At 37.0% G+C, this 20758-nt stretch overlaps 1 protein-coding gene across 1 annotated transcript; it reads right to left on the bottom strand.

Moving 5' to 3' along the window:
* Positions 1 to 217: 217 nt before the first annotated feature.
* dusp3 (dual specificity phosphatase 3) lies at positions 218 to 20034 on the bottom strand. The gene is made up of 3 exons (XM_005794735.2): positions 19673 to 20034; positions 14109 to 14341; positions 218 to 8098 (listed from the first exon to the last, which is right to left on the bottom strand). The coding sequence occupies exons 1-3, from the start codon at positions 19867 to 19869 to the stop codon at positions 7869 to 7871; spliced, it is 660 nt and encodes a 219-aa protein (XP_005794792.1). The 5' UTR covers positions 19870 to 20034; the 3' UTR covers positions 218 to 7868.
* Between the last annotated feature and the right edge of the window lie 724 nt (positions 20035 to 20758).

Genomic DNA, 20758 nt, shown 5'->3' with positions numbered 1-20758 from the left:
TTTGTTCATTATTTTTGAAAAAATAGAGTTTAGAAACCTTTTTGTCCTCTAGCAAATTTGAAAAAGAAACAGCTTTTTAATCTCAACAAAAATAAAGTAACAAAAGAGAATGTTTGATTTGGCTCATCCCTTTGTTTCCATAATAACTTCCATGTAGAGAATGCTGCAGCATTAAATTTTTGTGAAAAGTGATTGGGGGAAAAAACAGAGTCTAAGATGGTAATACCTCATTCATTTATTTGTTTTTAAACATAAGAAAGAATGGACTGCTCCAAGGTAAGAAAAATAACACAGCAATTTAAAATCAAGTGCACTTCAACATCATCCAACTTTTTAAGGGTTCACCCCTTCCAGCTGCTTGAAGTGAAATACACAAACTGAAAAATGTATCCCGAATCAGTCATTACTGTAAGGCTTTGGGTGGTGATGCTTCTGTTGAGACGTCAGCAATGACAAAGACCCATTTACAGACAATCCAACATCACAACAAAGACCTTTTGCAGAATCTCTACATGAACAGAAACGTAACAAGACAAGAAGTGGACCGCATAATAAACTCCAGCGGAGTCGGGCAGTGGGCTCATTTGTGCTAAAACGCCTGCTACAAGCCACTTATCAGAATGAAGGCGAGAAAATGACGACAGATGGAGTGTCACCTGGGCCAAGCAGTATTTGTAAGTAATTTCCAGCATATGTTTGAAAGTCCTCAAGAGCACCAGAGGGTAGAGATTACTACATCTTGGACAATTTAGAGGAGTTAAACCAGACGACTTTCCAATCTGTGAGATATCAATTGACTATCATCTCAGCTTTTTATGGCCAGCAGATGGCTGACTTACACCGCATGGGATTGCAAAATTAAGAGAAAATCGCAGGAAATTACTTATAAGTCGATTTATGTACTTTTCTGTGATAATAAACACAACTACCTGGCTACTCTTGATTGATTTAACAAGCCTCTTCTGCAAAGCAAATGAGTTACAATTACAGTCTGGCCCAGCTCTGACTACCATTATTCATGTAGGTGACTCATCCAAAAGCAACACAGATAATGACGAAGGATATTTAACAGAATGGTTGAAGAAGTACGTCACAATAATAGTTTGTACAAAAAAGGCGACAAAAATGCAGTACAGCAGTACAAATGAGTCAAACCGCCAAAGAACTAGCAACCAAATGTCAATAACTTCACAAACGTTTAAAAAAAACATCAGTTTTAACTTATACATTCAAACACTGTCCAATCTTTACACTGTAACAGACCTGTTATGAGGATAAAATGCAGCAATTCACAATTGCCTTGTGTATACTCAGCATATATATAATACCTAAAAATGGCATTTCACATTCCTTATAATACATTGTGTGATCCACAAAATAGTGCTGGTATTGTGTAAACAAATGTATGGAATATGCTAAATGTAGGAAAAAGAGGCAAACATATGTCAAAACATGGCCAGAAACTACTATAATATGTGCAGACAAATATACGGGCTGAACAGCAGACGGCAGTGTTTGTCTATATCTCAATGCATTAAGAACCAGCAATGAAGATGTTTGTTTTTTTAAATATTTTGCCATGTATCCAGACATGGGCTGGCTTCCAGTTTCTAAATCTTTTTTAAAGAAAATCAGTGGTTCTAGTTTACATAGAACCACAGTTATTTCACTGTAATAGCAGTGAAATAACTGCTATTACAGTAGCAGTTATTGTTAGTCATTTCACTGTAATAGCAGTGAAATAACATTTCACTGCTATTACAGTTTAAGAGTTTACTGACAGCAGTAGAATGACAGACAATAGTGTTCAACTTCCTCTTGCTTGCTGCTGAAAGGAGTCAGTCACGGGGAATTTTCCAAAACCTTCTTTTCCAACAAAGCCTACAGACACCTTGCAAAACAAATACGATAAAGCAAGCAGTGTGAAAATATATCTTGTAGGAAATAAAAACGTTATTTGGGTTAGGTCCACCTCCCCACACCTGTTACTTGGAGCAGCTAGTAAGCTGTGTTGGATGCCTGAAGGTGGAGAATTCCCTGAAAAGTTTTCCATACTTCCAAACAAACAAGTCAGAGTTTTCTGTAAGACAGGAAATTTCTAAGGTAAAAAAAAAAGAGGCAGACATAGATTGGAGTGCCTCTTATCACTTTTTAACAGTACCATTTAAACCAAACAAGATCTGACGGGTGATTTCTACTGGTGAAATAAACAACCCACTTCATACAAGCTTCCTGCTGTGGCGGATAATAATAAAAAGCTAACATTTTGATAGGCTATAAACACTTATTGCAAGTCATATTTAGGAACAAAGCAATTCAGTTTAGCAATCAAATTTATTTGTTGTTCGTTAAAGCCCAGCACCTTGAACATTTGATTGAAGTAACAACATCTCTCCGAATTCTAATACCAGCCCATGTCTAGTCACAGAGAAGCTTTTTCATTTTACTGGTGTCAGAAAAGGTTTGCAGGTGTCAAACTCCAGTCCTAAAGGGGGCAGTATCCTGCAGCTTTTAGATGCATCTCTGCTTCAACATGCTTGAATTGAATATTTAGGTTCTTAGCAGGACTTTGTAGCATTATACTGAATACTAACTTAGCAATGCATTAGTGTGATTCAGGTGTGCAGGCCAGGGAGACATGCAAAAGCTTCAGGAGACTGGCCTTTGGGGACTACACTTTGACACTGCTGGTTTGTCAAATAAAAGACTGAAATTTGTTTTTGAAACCTGATCTGTTCATAAGCAACATGCAGATCACTGCAAGCAGTTGATTATAACTGTTTATTTGTTTGAAGAGTTGCACGAGTCAGTGAAATGTCTTTCATTTTGTGTACGGTACTCCCAAATACTTAGGAATAAAACTAGAAACCGTATGAATGCAGTGAGTTTCTTTAAAAGATTTTTGTGCAGTAGAGTGGGTGCTCTGCATTTTGGATTATTATGTAGGCTCCACTGCCAATGTATGGTGTGAAATTTATGACCAAGTCATGGAAAATAAACCATGCAGTGAGAAATTTGACTTTAAAATTCGACTCCTGGCTGTTTAACAACAGAAGGAAGCATATGTGAGGGGGGGAAAAATCTAATGAGCAGCTTTAAAGATCAACTCTGACATTTTCACACAACTAAATATGAAACAGGTCAGAGTTGAGTGGAATAACTTGTACATATACCAGGATGGAAAAACAGTAAACCTGCACTAGTTCTCATTCAACAAAGTCTGAACTCATGTTTAACTCCCTGTGAGAATATTACCTTATCTGGCTTTTCCTCATGGCCAATAATGAGTCAGAGTTCACAGAAGGTCTGGACATGTCAGTGAACGTTTGGAAGTCTAAATATTGTTTTTTATGACATATGAGGCTTGTAAAATTACCTTTCTGTATTCATGCGCATTAAGGGGGGACTATACACAAAGTGCAAAGAATGTATTCATACCTCTTAAACTTGTTCACATGACATTTTGTCATGTTACGGAGCCAAACTTCAGTGTATTTTATTGGTATTTTATGTGATACTCACAAAACAGTACACTACTTTAAAGTGAAAGGAAAGAGAACAAAACTGTAAAAATACTTTTGCAAAATACTCTAAATACAAGCTCTACAAAAGTAGTTTTTGCACTTCTTGAGTTAAGGAAGGGTTCATAACGAGATGGCTTAATTGTGTAATTTCATTTCAAACACATTTGACAGCTACAAGCAAGAAACTTGAATACATCTCATACCTAAAGTTTTTAAAACAGAGAAGATTTAGAGATCAAATATTCAAATATATTTATCCAATTAATCAAATTGGACAAATATATTTATATGTAAACGTTGCTTAATATATGCACAAGTCAAAATGCTGGTACGCAAGTTCGAGATGTGTTCTGTCTCAGGGAAAGTAGCTCTCTTTAAAGCATACTGCACTCCTCTGTATGGTGCTCACTTATGGAGACAGTATAAACAAAGCAGTTTACAAAACTCAAAGTGGCATACAATGACGGAATGAGGATGCTGCTTAGGGTGTTGAGATGGACTAGTGCTAGTCAGTTATTTGTTGGTGTCTCCACTTTTCATGCTGTCTTACGAAACCTTTTGTACAGGTTTATGTGGAGGTTACGTGTTTCAACAAACAACATCATCCAGATACTAACAGATATTTCACAAAGGTCAGTCAGATTTAAGTCCAGGATGTGGAATCACTGGCGGTCTAGACTTTCTGTAAATCAGTGACTTGTATATGTGATTATTATTTTTTATGTGATTGTTTCTTTTCTTTTTATTTCTTTAATTGTCTTTCTATGGACCCATTTGTGTCTTTAATAAAGCTGCTGCTACTGATGATGATAAAATGGTCTCATTCTTGAATTTTCATATAAACAGGATAAATAAAGACAGAATACACAACAAGAGTATGAATCATCTAGTGGTCAAGTTCCTAAATAGTTAGATTTTTATGTCCTATGCACCCACCGTTTGCAAAGTGAAATAAAAGTCATTCATACAGAAAACAGGCGGCTACACCATCTGTTTCTGTGTCACTAGAGGGCGACAGTTATGTGAGAATATCAGCAAGACTGAACAGATGCTGTTTGCTTTTTAGGTAAAGGTCATCTTATGCAAAAATGTCCCATAATTAAAATTTTTAGATAAAAAAAAAAAAAACTTAAGACTTTGTTGAATTTAAGATTGATGCATAATTGAAAAAACTGCTCTGTGTCAAATAATCTAGTGACATTACAGCTTATACTTTTTGAAGGGAGTTTGTGTGGAGTGGATAGTTTCTACAGTGAACAACCTTCACGTTGTGTTTTTTTTAATTTCTTCTTACTTGTAATAAGCACAACCTGTGAGAGAAAATGTGGTGAAATGGCACAAAGAAATACGTTGTTCTGCTTATGTATAAAATCTACCATTTATATGGGTGATTGCCATTAGTGCATCCTTGTGTATGATGGTACACCTGCTGATAATTAGTATGCATGTAATTCATGAAGAAAGTCCATGGTGACAAACTAGAAAAAGATATCAGAGATGCACCAATCAAGCTTGTCCTGGCCAATGTCTAATATGATTTTTCCCAATCTAAGTACGAGAACACAGAGAAAAGGAAAAATGTGTTTCAGGTGCTTTAATAAAACAACAAGAATACTTCTATTTATGTGATAAAGCATGTTCCTAATCGCTCCAGGGTTCTTATAAATTTTACTGTTTGAAATAATTTTTTCTTCTAAGTATTATAAACTCTAAATATTAAGAGTATAACATATTCAAACTGCAAACAGAAAATTTAACAAATTGCCCTCATAATCTGTGGCCAACTGATTGCATCTCTTAACAAAATGGAAAGTGCCCTAGTTAAAATAAAGTGGTTAAAATATCACAATTATACAGCACTTGACATGCATATCTGAATATTAATGAACATGTAGTTTTGTTGTTAAAACAGTGACAATGGCGGAAAGACCCATATACAAATATAACATGATATTAAAGAACATAATGACAATACCTACAAGTTATAGACACATTGCTTGTACATTCATATATGTCAACACTTAAATATGTATATACAGTATACATATATATATTCAGATGTATACAGATATATTGAGAGAGGAATTAATAATGGCATTAATGAGGTGAAAAAGTCATTTTAATATTTGTCCCTCCAGAGTTTAATATAATCTGGATTACTGGACACAGACTTTCATACTGAAGCGAGATTTTCTTTACATATTTCACTGTAATCTACTGTATATATCATCCTTTCCCGGACAAAATAATTTACACTTCTGTCTACTAATGCTGTAAATGCAATGTCGTTAGCAAAGAATTATAGAACCGAGGTTGTTACATAATGAGTACTGCTGGATTAGTCATTCTAAATATGATTACATTCTATATATCTGATAGGGTATTGACATATATTGCAATGCTTTAGTGCATACAAACAAAGGAAGTGTATGTTTGTGTTTGCATGAGTTTCTGTCTGGCACACCTTTATTGGTGTGGGTGTGTTGTGATAAACTGTGTTGATGAAAAAGTGGCATATGATACTGGTTGAAGGGCTGTGTCAGAGAACTGGCAGTGGATTTACTCTCTGTTGTGATGACAGAAACTCTCTTGATTGAAGGCCAATGGCATCCTTCCCAGCTGATACGTTTGACACTAAAAGGCCTCTAGATTCAAATTGGCTTTTTGAACCTCCCTTATGACAGCATATTGGCCCTCGCACTTTGAAAGATAAAGCTTATAATCTTCTCTTTTATTGGCAAACCTTCATTTAGGATACATTAAATCAGGAGCTTTCATATAGTAGACAGATTGAACACTGTTAAAACATTGAAGCAATGTGCAAAATACTGGAGAAGTCTGCTTTCCGTTGAAGTAATTTTAGCGTCTTGATACTAAAAGAGAAAATATTGTCTGTTTTTGCCTCCACTCACAAAGACGAAAACAGCAACGCAACTTAGGATGGCAAACCTTGGTTCAAACGAGGTCATCAACTGGACAATAAACCTACGCAGCAGCAAGATTAAAACAGAATGGCTGACGAGCAAATTAATCAAGGTTTAGACCTTGGCAGTTTCATCCAGGTACAGTTTACTTAAAGGAGGGAACAAAACTCTAAAACTTGATCGTGCAACATCATAAGAAGCCAAAGGGGGAAAAAATATGATGAACTGTAAACTTTCCCTTTCAATAAACTATGCTTTTAATTTAAATTAGCTTTGGTTACTGCAGTACAACAAGAATTTGTAGTGGAGAAAATTTCCCTCCAGTGAAGACAGATCATTCTACTGTAATTTCTGATTTATTACAGAGATTTTATACACAACTAAAAATGTAAACCTTGGACTGGCTTATAGTGCTGCAGAGAACTTGGAGATTACTTTATCTGCCTTTGCAATCAAAAGGCTAGCCACATATAAAGTAGATGTCAAGTTGTACATCTGAGAATATTTTTCAGCTGGAGAATATTGATTTTGTCACATGGAAGTTAATAAAATTAAAATTGATTAAAATATAATTGAAATAGATATTGCCTTTCAACCTTTTTACCATGGAGACCTCACAATCCAACTAAAAGGAATATCTGTCATACTCACAAACACAGCTGTAACATGAGTAACCCACACAGCTCATTATTTTTAATTATCTCAACCCTTCCTGTTTCTCGGTGGATAAACACTTTCACTGCCAATGTTGTCAAGCTAGAGGCCAAAACTGAAACGCTACAGCCAGAGTTTGGATGCATTTGAGAGTGAGAAGGTGTTTTTCATTGTTTTGCTTGTTTTGTGCATGAAACATCTGCCACAAAGCAGCAGAAGGAAGATAAAGACTTAAGTATTTTAAGGATAAAATCTGGGCGTCTTTTTTTCTGCTGTAGTTTCTATGGAATGTTTGGGATTATCCTTCCTGCACTCTTTGTCCATGGTCACACATTTTTATTAATAAGGAATTTTATTTTTATGTTTGAAATTTACTTCTGTTCACAGAGACATCACTGACATTCCGGCAGTGGAAAACTATGGAATGATTGTGCTATAATCTGTTAAATACAAATTTGTAAGGGTGTTTTATAAATCAGGGCAAGGTGTTTGTCTTATTAACTTGTGGGAATTAAATACATGCCTCAGGAAGGTAAGCTTGTAACTATATAAATTTAGAGCAAAGATTTGCAGGAAAATCTGCCCGGAGGTGAAGTGTGGACTAATAAAAAGGAGAATGGGAAATGAAACTGTTTGTGCACATATGAAGGTATTTACACAGATAAATGCATGTTTGTACCCCTGATATGTTAGACGGGTGCTGGTTTGGTTAGGATGCGATCTGCCTGGCAGGAAGAGACCGGTCCTACAGACATCTCTCCTGTTTTTATTTGGTCTTCGTTTTGCCCACCTCTCCGTTCAGCTTACCCTCCTTCACCAGCTTCTCGTTAAGTTGGCACAGCTGGAGAAGGAAGCCATCGTTAGGGCCGATCTCTCTCTTCTGTCTCACGGTGGCGAGAGCCGTCCGGGCGTCCATTTTGTGGCGCATCATAAGGTAAGCAACAACCATGGTCGGGGAGCGGCTGTAGCCTTCTCTGCAGTGTACATACACCTTCCCTATAAGATCAACATCAAAATAGTGAAGAGCACTCATTTAAGGCAGGTGTAAGTATTTAAATCATTTTAATTTAAATAAAAACAATTTAAAAAAAAAACGGTAAATGTTGATGCACTTTCATTTCAACTTAAAGTTTAGTAAATTGTTGCTTATTTGGGGTTTAGTAATTGTGGATTTTATGTGGCGTAATCCCAATTATGCAGTGAAATTTTTACTTTTTGCTAATTTTTCTTTTAGCATATCTAATAAGGGCTAATTAAAGTAGAAATTGGATGATTAATATCTGATCAATTGATTGATACATCTCTAAAACATATAATCACATATTCCATTGTGCATATATTTTTCCAAAAAACAGATTTATCTGTAAAACTATACTGCTATGATCAGATAATACAAAATCTAACAGTAAAAAGAATCAGATTGAAAGTTTTAAGCAAAACTGCTCAACTGTAAAACCACTGGTGGAAAAGAATAAAAGCAGCAAGGTGAAGAAAAATGGGAGCAAACAGAGATGATGAATTAATAAAGAAAAAGAAAAGTTGGGGGACAGATGCTGCGACAAAAGCTGCTGAGCACAGCAACTTTTCTGCCAGGAGATGCAAATACAAGACCAAACCTCTGCTGCAGAAATCAGTCACACCAGAGCAAAGCCACACGTAGACTGAGAAGACTTGTCTGTATCTGTATCTGGTATTTATACTGTACTGCTTGTCATATCCAAAGATAAATCTTTGTTCCACTGTCCTCACAGAGTGGCTGAAAACCCCATGAGGGATTTAACAAAGTAACTCATATACTGGTCTCAGGTCAGATCTGCAGATTCTGCACTTCCTTTGAAAACCCAACCCCTCTGTGTCCTTGTAGTTTATTCTATTTATAACATCTCATTTCCTTCCCTCTCTTCCTTTGTATTGACTGAGAAAATCCTTCCAATGACATGACCTCTTCTGCTCCTAATACTCCTGCCAACCGTGGATCAATGTTGAATCTGAATCATCCTGTTAGAGATGCGGGATCTTTGGCTTATACCTTCAGTCATTATCTCACCCCATTCGGCGTCAGAACAGACAGTTTTACTGCTTTCTCACCTAGTTTGTTTCATTTGACTGAAATCAGCTACAGCCAAATTACATACCTTATGCATGACTGATTATGAATATGGTTGCACAGTAATTTAAAAGAAAATCACAGAAAGGGAATATCACTGTTGGACAGTGATATTCACATTTTCCTTATTCATCATCCTCATCTGTCAATAACAGGCATGCACCATTCTGTGACCTAAAGCATTCTGACCTTTGGCATTTGTCAAGTATGAGCATTTACCGCAGTGAGACACCGCCCAACAGCGTGAAAATTAGACATGCACCAACCAAAAAAAAAAAGTTTCTTAAAAATTTGATTATTCGAGACCGAACAATTCTAAAAAAGATTTGTAAGTTTTAAAGCATCTGTTTTTTTAAGTATACTGTGAAACATATGAAAAACTTTCAAGTATAAAGGAAGTGTAAATTTTTTTTTGCCATGATTAATCCTTCTTTCAAGAATAACATGATTGCATATTAAATTTGTTGAATTGTTTTTTTTTTTGCTTAATTAAAAAAAATAACAATTGCATCATGAGCATTTAAGCAAAACCACTCAAACTATTGCCCCATTTTTACCCTATTTTATTAAAAATGCATGAGTGCAGGTCCTCATTAAAATCTTGACCATGACCTTTTTGGAGCTGAGAGCTATAAAATGTCACAGCTAATGTTGTGCAGAACACATCATCCCACTGCGGCAAAAGCACACACATAACAGCTCCAAGACCATCCTGAACTGCTCATCTATCCTTTCTTTGCCACTGTAGCGCTTTACAGTGCTACAGTAAAGCGCTGTATTTACTGTATTTATTTGATTTATTTATCCGATTTATACTGCGCTCTTCAGGTTTTGTCAAAAACTGTCTGCTAATTAAGATGCCCTCCTTTGTTACACCTAGCAATAAAATTTTGACATAAAATCCAGGGGTCAGCACACTAATTATAAGTGTTGACTACATTTTCTTTAAACTCAAAAAGAGCTGGTGAGAATTTTCAGGTGGAGGATGGTTATGTCCTCATGGGATTGAATGTTTCCTCTGCTCTGCTCTCTGAAACTCTTTGTTACTGTACAGAACACCTGACCTGGCAGCAGCATAAAATTCCACACTCAGCTCCCTGGCGATTCCTGCTGTTTTGTTCCTTTAAACACTCCAAAAGTTCTAGAGGTCCTGTTTAAAACAGGATCCACAAGATCCAGTTGTGTAACACGTAAAACGTTTTGACAATGTTGACAACTGGGGACATGAGCTGACACCAGAATATGGAGCAGGGCTCGGGAGAGTTTCAGATTTAGCTTCATGATTATCTTCTGTCCTCACTTCAAGACACATAACCAGGATTTCCCTCACAAAACTTGCTAAGCCCGATGGTAACAGTGCTAGCGCAGTCCAGCAGCGGCTCACTGTGTTTTTGTGTTAAAAAATGTTAAAAGTTGATAAGAAATTTGAGTAGGTAATGATCTATTATTGAAAGACGTTATTGACAATACATAAACAAATGTTGAGTTTTAAAAAAGACAAATACACAAAAAAGGAATTTATATATATATATATATATATATATATATTTTTTTTTTTTTTTTGCAATTCAGGTCAATCCTACTTAAGTACAACCCCTGGCAAAAAGTATGGACTCACCAGTCTTGGATGAGCACTCATTCAGACATTTCATGCTGTAAAACAAACTCAGATCAAAAACATGATACAATATTAAGGTCGTTCCAAAGTGCAACTTGTTGGCTTTCAGGAACACTCAAAGAAATGAAGAGAAACTATTGTGGGAGTCAGTGAATGATACTTTTATTGACCAAGCACAGGGAAATAAATATGGAATCACTCAATTCTGAGGAAAAAAGTGTGGAATCACTCAAATTGGAGGTAGACAAAAAAGGACACACCCAGTCTATTTCCTTTCCCTAAATGGACACCTGCCCCAGATTAGATGTGCCCGTTAGTGTGCAGTTCAAAACACCTGCAGTCATGACACCTTGGAGGGCTGCTGGACGAAGTGGAGTGGTGAGAACCATGGCTCCAACAAGAGAAATGTCCCTTGAAACAAAAGAGAGGATTGTGAAACTTCTTGAGGAAGGTAACCCTTCACGCATGGTTGCTAAAGATGTGGGCTGTTCACAGTCAGCTGTATCCAAGATATGGACCAAATACAAACAGCATGGAATGGTTGTTAAAGCCAAGCGTACTGGTAGACCAAGAAAGACATCAAAGCGTCAAGACAAACAACTTAAGGCCATTTGTCTTGAAAACCGAAAAAGTACAACTAAACAGATGAAGCATAAATGGGAGGAAGTTGGAGTCAATGTATGTGACCGAACCGTAAGAAATCGCCTAAAGGAGATGGGATTTCAATACAGGAAAGCTAAACGAAAACCAGCATTGACACCTAAACATAAAAGAACGAGACTCCAATGGGCTAAGGAGAGGCAATCATGGACTGTGGATGACTGGATGAAAGTTGTCTTCAGTGATGAGTCAAGAATCTGCATTGGACAAGGTGATGATGCTGGAACTTTTGTTTGGTGCTGTTCCAGTGAGATTTATGAAGAGGCCTGCCTGAAGAAAACAACCAAATTTCCACAGTCCTTGATGATATGGGGCTGCATGTCAGGCAAAGGCACTGGGGAGATGACTGTGGTTAATTCTTCTATCAATGCACAAGTTTACATTGACATTTTGGACAGTTTTCTCATCCCTTCAATTGAACAGATGTTTGGTGATGATGAAATAATTTTCCAAGATGACAATGCATCGTGCCATCGGGCAAAAACAGTGAAGGCATTCCTTGAAGAAAGACACATTCAGTCGATGTCATGGCCTGCAAATAGTCCAGATCTCAACCCAATTGAAAACCTGTGGTGGAGATTGAAAAAAATGGTCCACAAGAAGGGTCCAACCAGCAAAGCTGATCTGGCAACTGCTATCAAAGAGAGTTGGCACCAAATTGATGCAGAATACTGTTTGTCACTCATCAAGTCCATGCCTCACAGACTGAAAGCTGTTATAAAAGCCAAAGGTGGTGCAACTAAATACTAGTGATGTATTTTGAATGGTCTTTTGTTTATGCGTTTTTCATGATTCCATACTTTTTTCCTCAGAATTGAGTGATTCCATATTTATTTCCCTGTGTTTGGTCAATTAAAGTATCATTCACTGACTTCCACAATGTTTTCTCTTCATTTCTTTGAGTGTTCCTGAAGGCCAACAAGTTGCACTTTGGAACGACCTTAATATTGTATCATGTTTTTGATCTGAGTTTGTTTTACAGCATGAAATGTCTGAATGAGTGCTCATCCAAGACTGGTGATTCCATACTTTTTGCCAGGGGTTGTAGTCAGTGGATGATAAAACAAGATATATAATGCTGGTGACATTTAAACAAAGTTAATTAAAATAAATATTACCTCAGACAATGATGAATAAGAATATTTGTATGCTTTACTAAATATCCTCATTCTTAAATATTCTACAAAACTTACTATTTATTGTAGTAAGTTTTCTTGTGTTCTCTTAAATCCTTCCGTTTTGTTTAGTAAAGTGTTTTGCATTGCTAGTTTGAATGACTTATTTATCTAAGCGAATGCAGGATTTGCAAGAAATACTTTGGATGAAAGTCTGTGATTGGCTGGTGCCGTAGTTAATTTAAATACACTTTATCACGTTGCAAGTGCAGACAAAGAGTCAAGCATGTGCCAGAACATGTATTGAGTGAGGGTGCGAGATGTAAATGCACACGCCACACATTATTCTTTGTTCACAAAGTTATTTGTGCTCACTCTTACGGTGCACTCAACGCAAACCTCTTAACTTGAGACTATAACTCAGGATTATAGCCAAGCTTTTAGAGGTTTGCATTCAAGCTTTTATATTTGATGTGTACCTTGGTGCAGTATTGTCCTAAAAGACAACCTTCAAAGTGGAATTATATAAAACGTACAGCTGACAGTGCTCTGCAAGAGCACCTTCCACATAGACCATTCTGAGTGAACTAGGTGTGATGCACGCCAAATTCAATGCCTCAAATACAGATCTGACTTTACCTGTTTTTGCAATCCCTGTTACTGGTGTATAAAAAAATAAAAACATATCGATAATAAATAAACAGTGCTTAGCTTGGCAGGGATGGGGCAAGTAAAGCCTGGCGACAAGCCATGCTTATAATACACTGGGGGAAACCCTGCATAACAATGAACTGAATAACTGAATCATTAAAGCACCATTTAATCATTAAATCATGTTGCTTCTATTCAACAAGCAGCAAAATGAGCTTGTGTCTCAGTTACAGTCCATTTATTTTACAGACCAGCAGTCTCTGGTTAAGAGGATTGGTTGGCTCATTGGTCATGGGGTTGATACAGAAATGAGACATCTTCCAGATCTCAGTCAGAGTTTGAGTTAGACTTTCCATAATTTTGACTGACAGCTTAAAAAACAAAAACAAAAAAAGGTTTATTTTTACCCATCGGTTTTTTAAGTGATTGGTTGCTTCTGACCAGGAACAGTTTATTTCTGCAATTTAATCTAATTCAACTTTAAAAATACTTTATTGATCCCAAAGGGCTGCGACGGACTGGTGGTCTGTCCAGGGTGTACCCTGCCTCTCGCCAGTTGACTAGGCACCAGCACCCCTTGCAACCCCACTAGGAATGCCTATGGATGATACCAATGGAAAATGGTATTAAACAAATGGTCAACTGAGGAGCCGGAGGAACTAATATTTGCATATTGTACTATCAGTGCATAGTGACAGTTTTAACATATATGTAAAAATATATTTTCTAAAAGTTACCTACTGCAGCTTAAAGCTACTAAAATGTAAGAATATCAAAAAGTAGCTCTTTAAAATCAATTTTTAAATTATGTATTTATACAGATTAACCCCTCTAAACCACAGTAAACATTCTAACCTTTGCCATTATGGTGTGCTAGTCCTCTGTCTATAAAATCAGCCCCCTCCTCAAAGAAGGCACTGAGGTTGAAGCCCTTTGTGTCGTTGGCTGGAATGCCGTGGTACGTAATCCCAGTGCCGGTGTACATCTCTGGACTGGTGTTGACGTGCATGAAGGAGGTGCCCTCTGCCACGTTGAGGACATGTGTCACACCAAGTTTCTGCAGTCGCATGGGGTTGTGGGCCACAAACCTAAGAAAGCAAGAATAAAGATTCCAAGAGCTGAAACATAGAGCGAAGGTCAGTTATCTAGCAGGCTGACACAAGCTTTGGGATGTTAACTCCTACAATGTATGATGTCTAAGGCTTTGTCAAGGTTTGTCTAAGGCCTCAGATACTGCTTGATATGATACATCATTGGTGAATAATGATTTTCCAATTTCAACCACTTTAATGCCAAATTTGTGCACACCAATGGGATGGAGATAATTTCTTTGAGATTTGTTTTACACACAATATGAATATGCATGATTGAAATACTTGTGCTTCATTTAAGAAAGTCTTTCCCACTTTCTCAGAAACATAGTCATCTTTTTAAACTTAAATTTGTTTTGAGGTATAAAAGCCATGCAGGACCAAACTTGTATCCCAAATAGAACTTCTGCACAGAATGGTGTCTTGTTTTTCCACTCTTCATGCTTATGAGTATCTTTAACTTATATTTCAATATGGGACCAGTGAGTTGTGAAATAAAATGTCTTGACATAAGAATTATTTTCTCCCCACTGAATATGAGATATACTGTAGTACTGCTACTCTGAAAAATGATTTTATTATAAAGGAATTTAACAGTTTCACCAGGGATCCCTAACTGTACAGCTTGTTGTCCAAAAATGTATAGAATTTGCAAAAGCAATATTATGTTTTATACAAACACTTTGATCAACATAAATTATAAAAAAGTGAATTTGCAGCAGCAAATGAGGCTGAGAAAAGCAGGATAGCAAAGTTTTGCAGCATATTGATTCTAAGAAACTATTAAACACAACAAAAAACCTAATCTCTTCAGCTCTTACAGCCAATTCCACTACAACAGCTTTATTCTTACTTCATGCCCTCCATTTCCACGACACAATAAAGCTATTCCTGCTCCAGCTCCAGTGCTAATAAATGCTGCCTTTACAAACAACAACACTGCATATCAGATCTATACAGCTAACAGGCCACAACAAAGCCATACAGAATGGTTGCTGCTCAGGTCTGTCTGGCCCTATGCCTGAAACCACTTTACTATCCGAACTGCCTGAGAGCACTGTCCATTGATTGTGAATAAAATGTCTCACTGTGTATAAAAGACCAAGTTATGTCAAGGTTTTATGGAGCATTCAGCATCACTAATTGTACATAATTTATCTTTTAAACAGCAGAAATAGCCAGAAAATGTTGCTACATAAAGAAAAAGTAAGTGCAACACCTTGTAAAAGTATTCATAGCCCTTGAAACTTTCCACATTTTGTTAAAGCACTATTTTTCATGCATTTGTATTCAGTCCCTGAAGAAGCTATATTTGCCACAGCTGTATGTCTCTTGGGGTCTCTATAAGCTTTACACATCAAGAAACGTAAAGTTTTTCCCAATTCATTGTTTTAGCTCAGACGATTCAGATTGGGTTAGGTGTATCAAACTAAAGGTGTCCAAATACAAATGCATGCTTGGCACATGGTAGTGGTAGCATCACGATGTGAGGAAGCTTTTTGGTAAGGACAGAGGTTGGTCAGAGTCGATGGCAAGATTTTGATAAATTTAGGACAAAATCTGATGAAAACACTTCAAAAAAGGGCTGAGATTCATCTGGTAGAGAAATAAAATGTTGAAGCTTTAACTTCAGCAAAAGATGGTTCAACTAAATTGTACTCCTGGGGAGGGTGGCTAAAATAATAATAAAAAAATATGTCTGCATTTATTTTTATTTAAGACATGGTACATCCTTTTCCTTCAACATTAAAATAATGTGCCACTTTGTGCTTTCCTGTAACATGATGTCCTGAAAAAATACAATGAAGACTGTGGTTGTACTGTCACAAAATTTGCTTTTGCAAAACATGGCAATGTAAAACAAAAACATTCGAAAAAACGCAAAAAATAAGGTTATTACTGTTATTATATTTAGATTGTTTAAGGTTCTGCTGGAATTATGTAGCAGTAAATCCTACAGAAAAGACACAACTTCAAAGTCATCAATCTTCATGAGTCCGGGGTGCTTGCTTTGACAGCTTTGTGTGTTTTTACTGCTATTTGTGCTTAAAGTCGATATCAGGCTGGTGAGATGTGGCTGGTTGACCCCAAGCAGCTCCCTTGAGACAGTGACAACGAAGCACCCTGTTCACACACACACACGCACATTTGAGGAACCAATAAAAAATCCTGGAATAAAGCAGCCCATCTGCCTATGTGTCAAATGAAGGGCAAAGATGAAGAAAAGCAAATATGGCAGACAGCTCCTTTGGTTCCATTCAAAATAATAATAATAATACTTTTGTGAGCAAGGTGATTGAGCTAGACTTCATAAATGATTCAATAAATGCTTACAATATGAGCACTTAGATGAAGCAGGAAGAAAATACATTATATGTAGTAAAGTGTTACTCCCGACTAAATGCAGAGGTGAACAGGGTTCAGAGCCAGTGCTTTCCTTCCTGCTCGAGTCACAGTCTCCTCACCCTGGGATCTGCAGTCCCAACGCATCCATTATTAAAGAGCAGCTCCACAACTAACCAGTAAACAACCACACCTTTATTTTGTCCCTGAGCTATGCACTATGGTGTCAAGAGTGCTGACTGCTACTGAACTGAACAGCAGCACAGGTCTGCAAAGTACAATCATAATCCATTTATGAACAGGAACTTTTCTCAGAACACTTGACTAAACAAGTACAGTTCGAGTTGTTGTCTCGTATACTGATAAAATTGGGATTGGAGTGGAGCAGGAAACCCTATTGTAATTTTATATATATTATTTTTGTTTGCCACAGAGATATGTTGGACAGAAGAAGCAGACAACACTAAAAAAAAAAGATACAGGAGCTTAGCTAGTACAAAACTGGATGACGTCACCAGCTTCAGGCAGGAAGAAAAGCAGTGTATTTCCAAAACTTTTATGAAGTTTGGGAAAAATTTTATTTTTAAAAAATACAATTTTAATTTTTTTTTTTTTTTTTTTAAATGGAGAAAGATATTAAAATGACCAATAATGTAGAATAGCCCCATATATGATGTTTCTTCCATCCAACATCATAAAAAATACTTTCAAACTAATCAGGCACCTTTAGGACAAAAGGTGCCTGATTAGTTTGAAAGTTTATCCCATTCAATTATGTGGAAAAAGTTTTTGAAAGAGTGAAAGATTTTGAAAAAGAAAACATTACAGTCAGTACCGACTTTCTTCCTGTATGTTGGCTTTGAAGAGCAATAAACACAAAAAAAACTCTTCTTCATAATCATGGAACAAAACTTCTCCATCAGACCTAACATCTCCATTCTGAAAGGAAATTATGAAGCTGAAAGCACATCAAAGTGCCTCTCAGGCCTGATGAGCTTCCACTGAGCACAGGACTGCCAGCACTCTGCTCTGAGACATGCCCCAGCAGATAGTCATATTCATATTGATTTTAGTGAAGCACTGAGATCCAGGAATATGACATACATCCTGTCCCATTGACCCCTCCTCCAACTCTGTGCTGGCAGCACTTTGTAGATTGCAGAGAAACAAAATGCAAATGGATGTAAACCTGTCCAGTTACAACAAGTCATATCCTAACGTGTAACTAACTCTTAAGTCAACATTTTTGTTTAATAAACTGTTTAAATAGGTCATTTAGAATGCCATCTTTATGTTTGTATGAATTTTGACATTTTTATGTAAATTTGATTAATTCCAAATTATTTTGCCTTAGCCATCTCAATGCTTCTCTCTGCTTGAAAAGTGATTAAGCAGTTGGATTCTCCTATTTGTTTAAAACAGTACAGTTTTATATCACTCAGCCCTGGAATCAGATATAAAAGTTCCTCACTCTGACACACGGCCCCACCCGCCCCACACTTGACCCTGCTTCTCAGTGTCTCTTGGCTCCGCCCACTAGGCTTAGAGCAATCTTGGCACTTAGCGCAAGATTAAATAATGACATTATTGAGTCAGTATTGCATAAAAGGTAAACAGGTGGGGTATACATATGAGAGTTCATATGATGGAGTTTGTTGTCATGTCCAAAATATCTGTGACAGCCTGACCTGTCTTGCGAATCGAGTTGTGTTATCCACTGGTCTCTAACCACCAAACCAGGACTAGTGCCCATCCTTGTGTCTTTAAGCACTACACCGCAAAAAAATAATAGTTTTTATTTTCATTTAACTTATAATCACACTCTGAAAGAATTTATTTTAACCACCTGCAAATACATGTACATCTGTCACTCTTCTTACCAATAAAATAATCAAAGTTATCTTTAATCCCAGGAGTCAGTGATGTGGTTCTGTCACATTCTTTTGAATGTTTCCTGGGAAGAGGCAACCAACATACCCTGTTTATCATACAGACACCTGTTGCCTCCTCTGCTAGGAGCTGAGGGTCCTTCAACACAGAGATATGGAGTTGGACTGTTATTCTGTCTGACAGCCAAGGTCAAGAAAGAATGAGTCCAATGTTTATAACGTTCATTCATTCCTTTGGATGCCTTTTCATAATTATTATTAGAAGTAGATCTCTCTTTGGCAAATTACTTAAACTTATAATAATCACATATCTTTAATAATATAATGGTGGAATATTAATAGGTTTAAAATTTGATTCTAATACATAGAAAATATATATTATTATTATTACTTAAAAAATAATAATAATTGTGTCAAGTTCACATCTCTACATAATAGAACTGTGAGGTGAGCTTTTAATGCAACAACTTCCTCCTACACATTTTCAAAACATTTGAACAAAACCATAATACACATTACCATGAAATTGAACACCATAATCATGACTATATTTTACATCTCTACTACACCTTTTGAAGTTATATGGAAACATTTCATCTCTGATTATGACAATGAAAACGACGTCTTTAGTTAAAGCTTCTTTTTTTTCCTTTAATTGAGAGCTGCTAGATCCAGATTCCAGTTGGACAGGAAGGGGAGCGGCTTATTGAAGACGCTATTCCATGGCAGTGACATTGGAGGGATTTGAATGGATGTTGAGATCATGGTGTCTTTAAATTCAGTTTCCCTGCTTCCAATTTTGGCTCTATGTCTCAATTACCAAATTCTATATCAATAAATTTGTGGACATTTGACTGTTGTTTTTCCTCTGGTGTTGTAAATGATCTACCTGGCTGCTTTATTTGGAGAACAGCTGTTCACTGTCGCTGACACCGACAGCCTGTCGCTTCTTCTCTGCATTCACAGAACAAAACAGGAAGCCCGCCCAGCGTGCGTGATGCCCAGCATGCGACACTCCTGTCATGGTCACGTATGATTAAAACTAAATATCAGTCCACAGGACTGCCACTGTGGCTCATGTACAAAGAGTACTCACGCGTTTCCGATGTAAATCCTGGGGAAGACCTCATTGAAGTGCTGGGTGGGGAGGTTGTAGAAGCCGCTGCCGTCGGAGAGGAGCTCGTTGAGCTCGTTTACGGTCAACTCGCCGCCAGCAGCCGGGATGTCTGTCGGTGGGGGCGGCGGCTGGTGGTGGTCATGCTGCTGCTTCGTGGGGCTCAGGTGTTTTTTCATGGCTCGTTATTGGTCCCCTTCTCGAACTGGTTTCAGATTACAGCCACCGCCTGACTCGTGAGCCCGCTGCTGGTGTCCAACAGCATTTCTTTTATCTTCGCACGTTAGTCTCACGCGCTCTGCAAGGTGTCTCATCAGAGATGTGCGCGAGCCCTTCAGTTTTCTCCCAACGGTGGAAAGAGTGAGGGAGTTTCCATACTTTGTTCCGTTCACCCTTTCAAAGTAAAAGGCAAAGCTCATTTCAAGGAACTTTTATTCAAGTTTTGTATTTGTGACATTGTTGTTTTCACATATTTACATTTCATTTAATTTATCTCTGACAAAATCACAGTAAAACCACACTTTCGGTATTTGTATGATTTTTATTTTTTTTTTAAATAGATTCCATTAAGGAAATCCCACGTATTTGCATTGTTAGTATTTAATACTAAGAAGAATTGATTAAATTTGAAATGCACTTTACATTTTCAATCTTAAAGTGTTACAATAAACATCAGGCTATAATATAAAACAACAGTCAGGAAGGTCACACACTAACTTTGAGTTAATTGTGATTTAATCAAGGGAATGCTGAAGAAGGTGTTTGGTGGTTTGTGTTGTGACTCTGGACAAAATTAATTTTTAATTACAGAGGTTGTGAGTTTACAAAATGATGTGCATTGAGCATTGTGTGACTTGTGGGTGTGTTAAAGTGACTATTAAAATAGTGTGAAACTTGAATTTTTCAGAGCAGTGCTCAGAATGCTTCAGGATCTGATGTACTATTCTTCTTTCTGCAGCAAGCACAAAAAACCCTCAAGATTCAAAAGAACTGCTTAACCATCTTCATTAGAAGGTTTTTTATTTCATTATCTAACAAAGACTCCATTTTTAACTGGTTTAATGTTCC

The sequence above is a fragment of the Xiphophorus maculatus genome, chromosome 10 (assembly GCF_002775205.1).
Source record: "Xiphophorus maculatus strain JP 163 A chromosome 10, X_maculatus-5.0-male, whole genome shotgun sequence".
NCBI lineage: Eukaryota > Metazoa > Chordata > Actinopteri > Cyprinodontiformes > Poeciliidae > Xiphophorus > Xiphophorus maculatus.
This window is presented reverse-complemented; position numbering and strand designations above follow the sequence as displayed.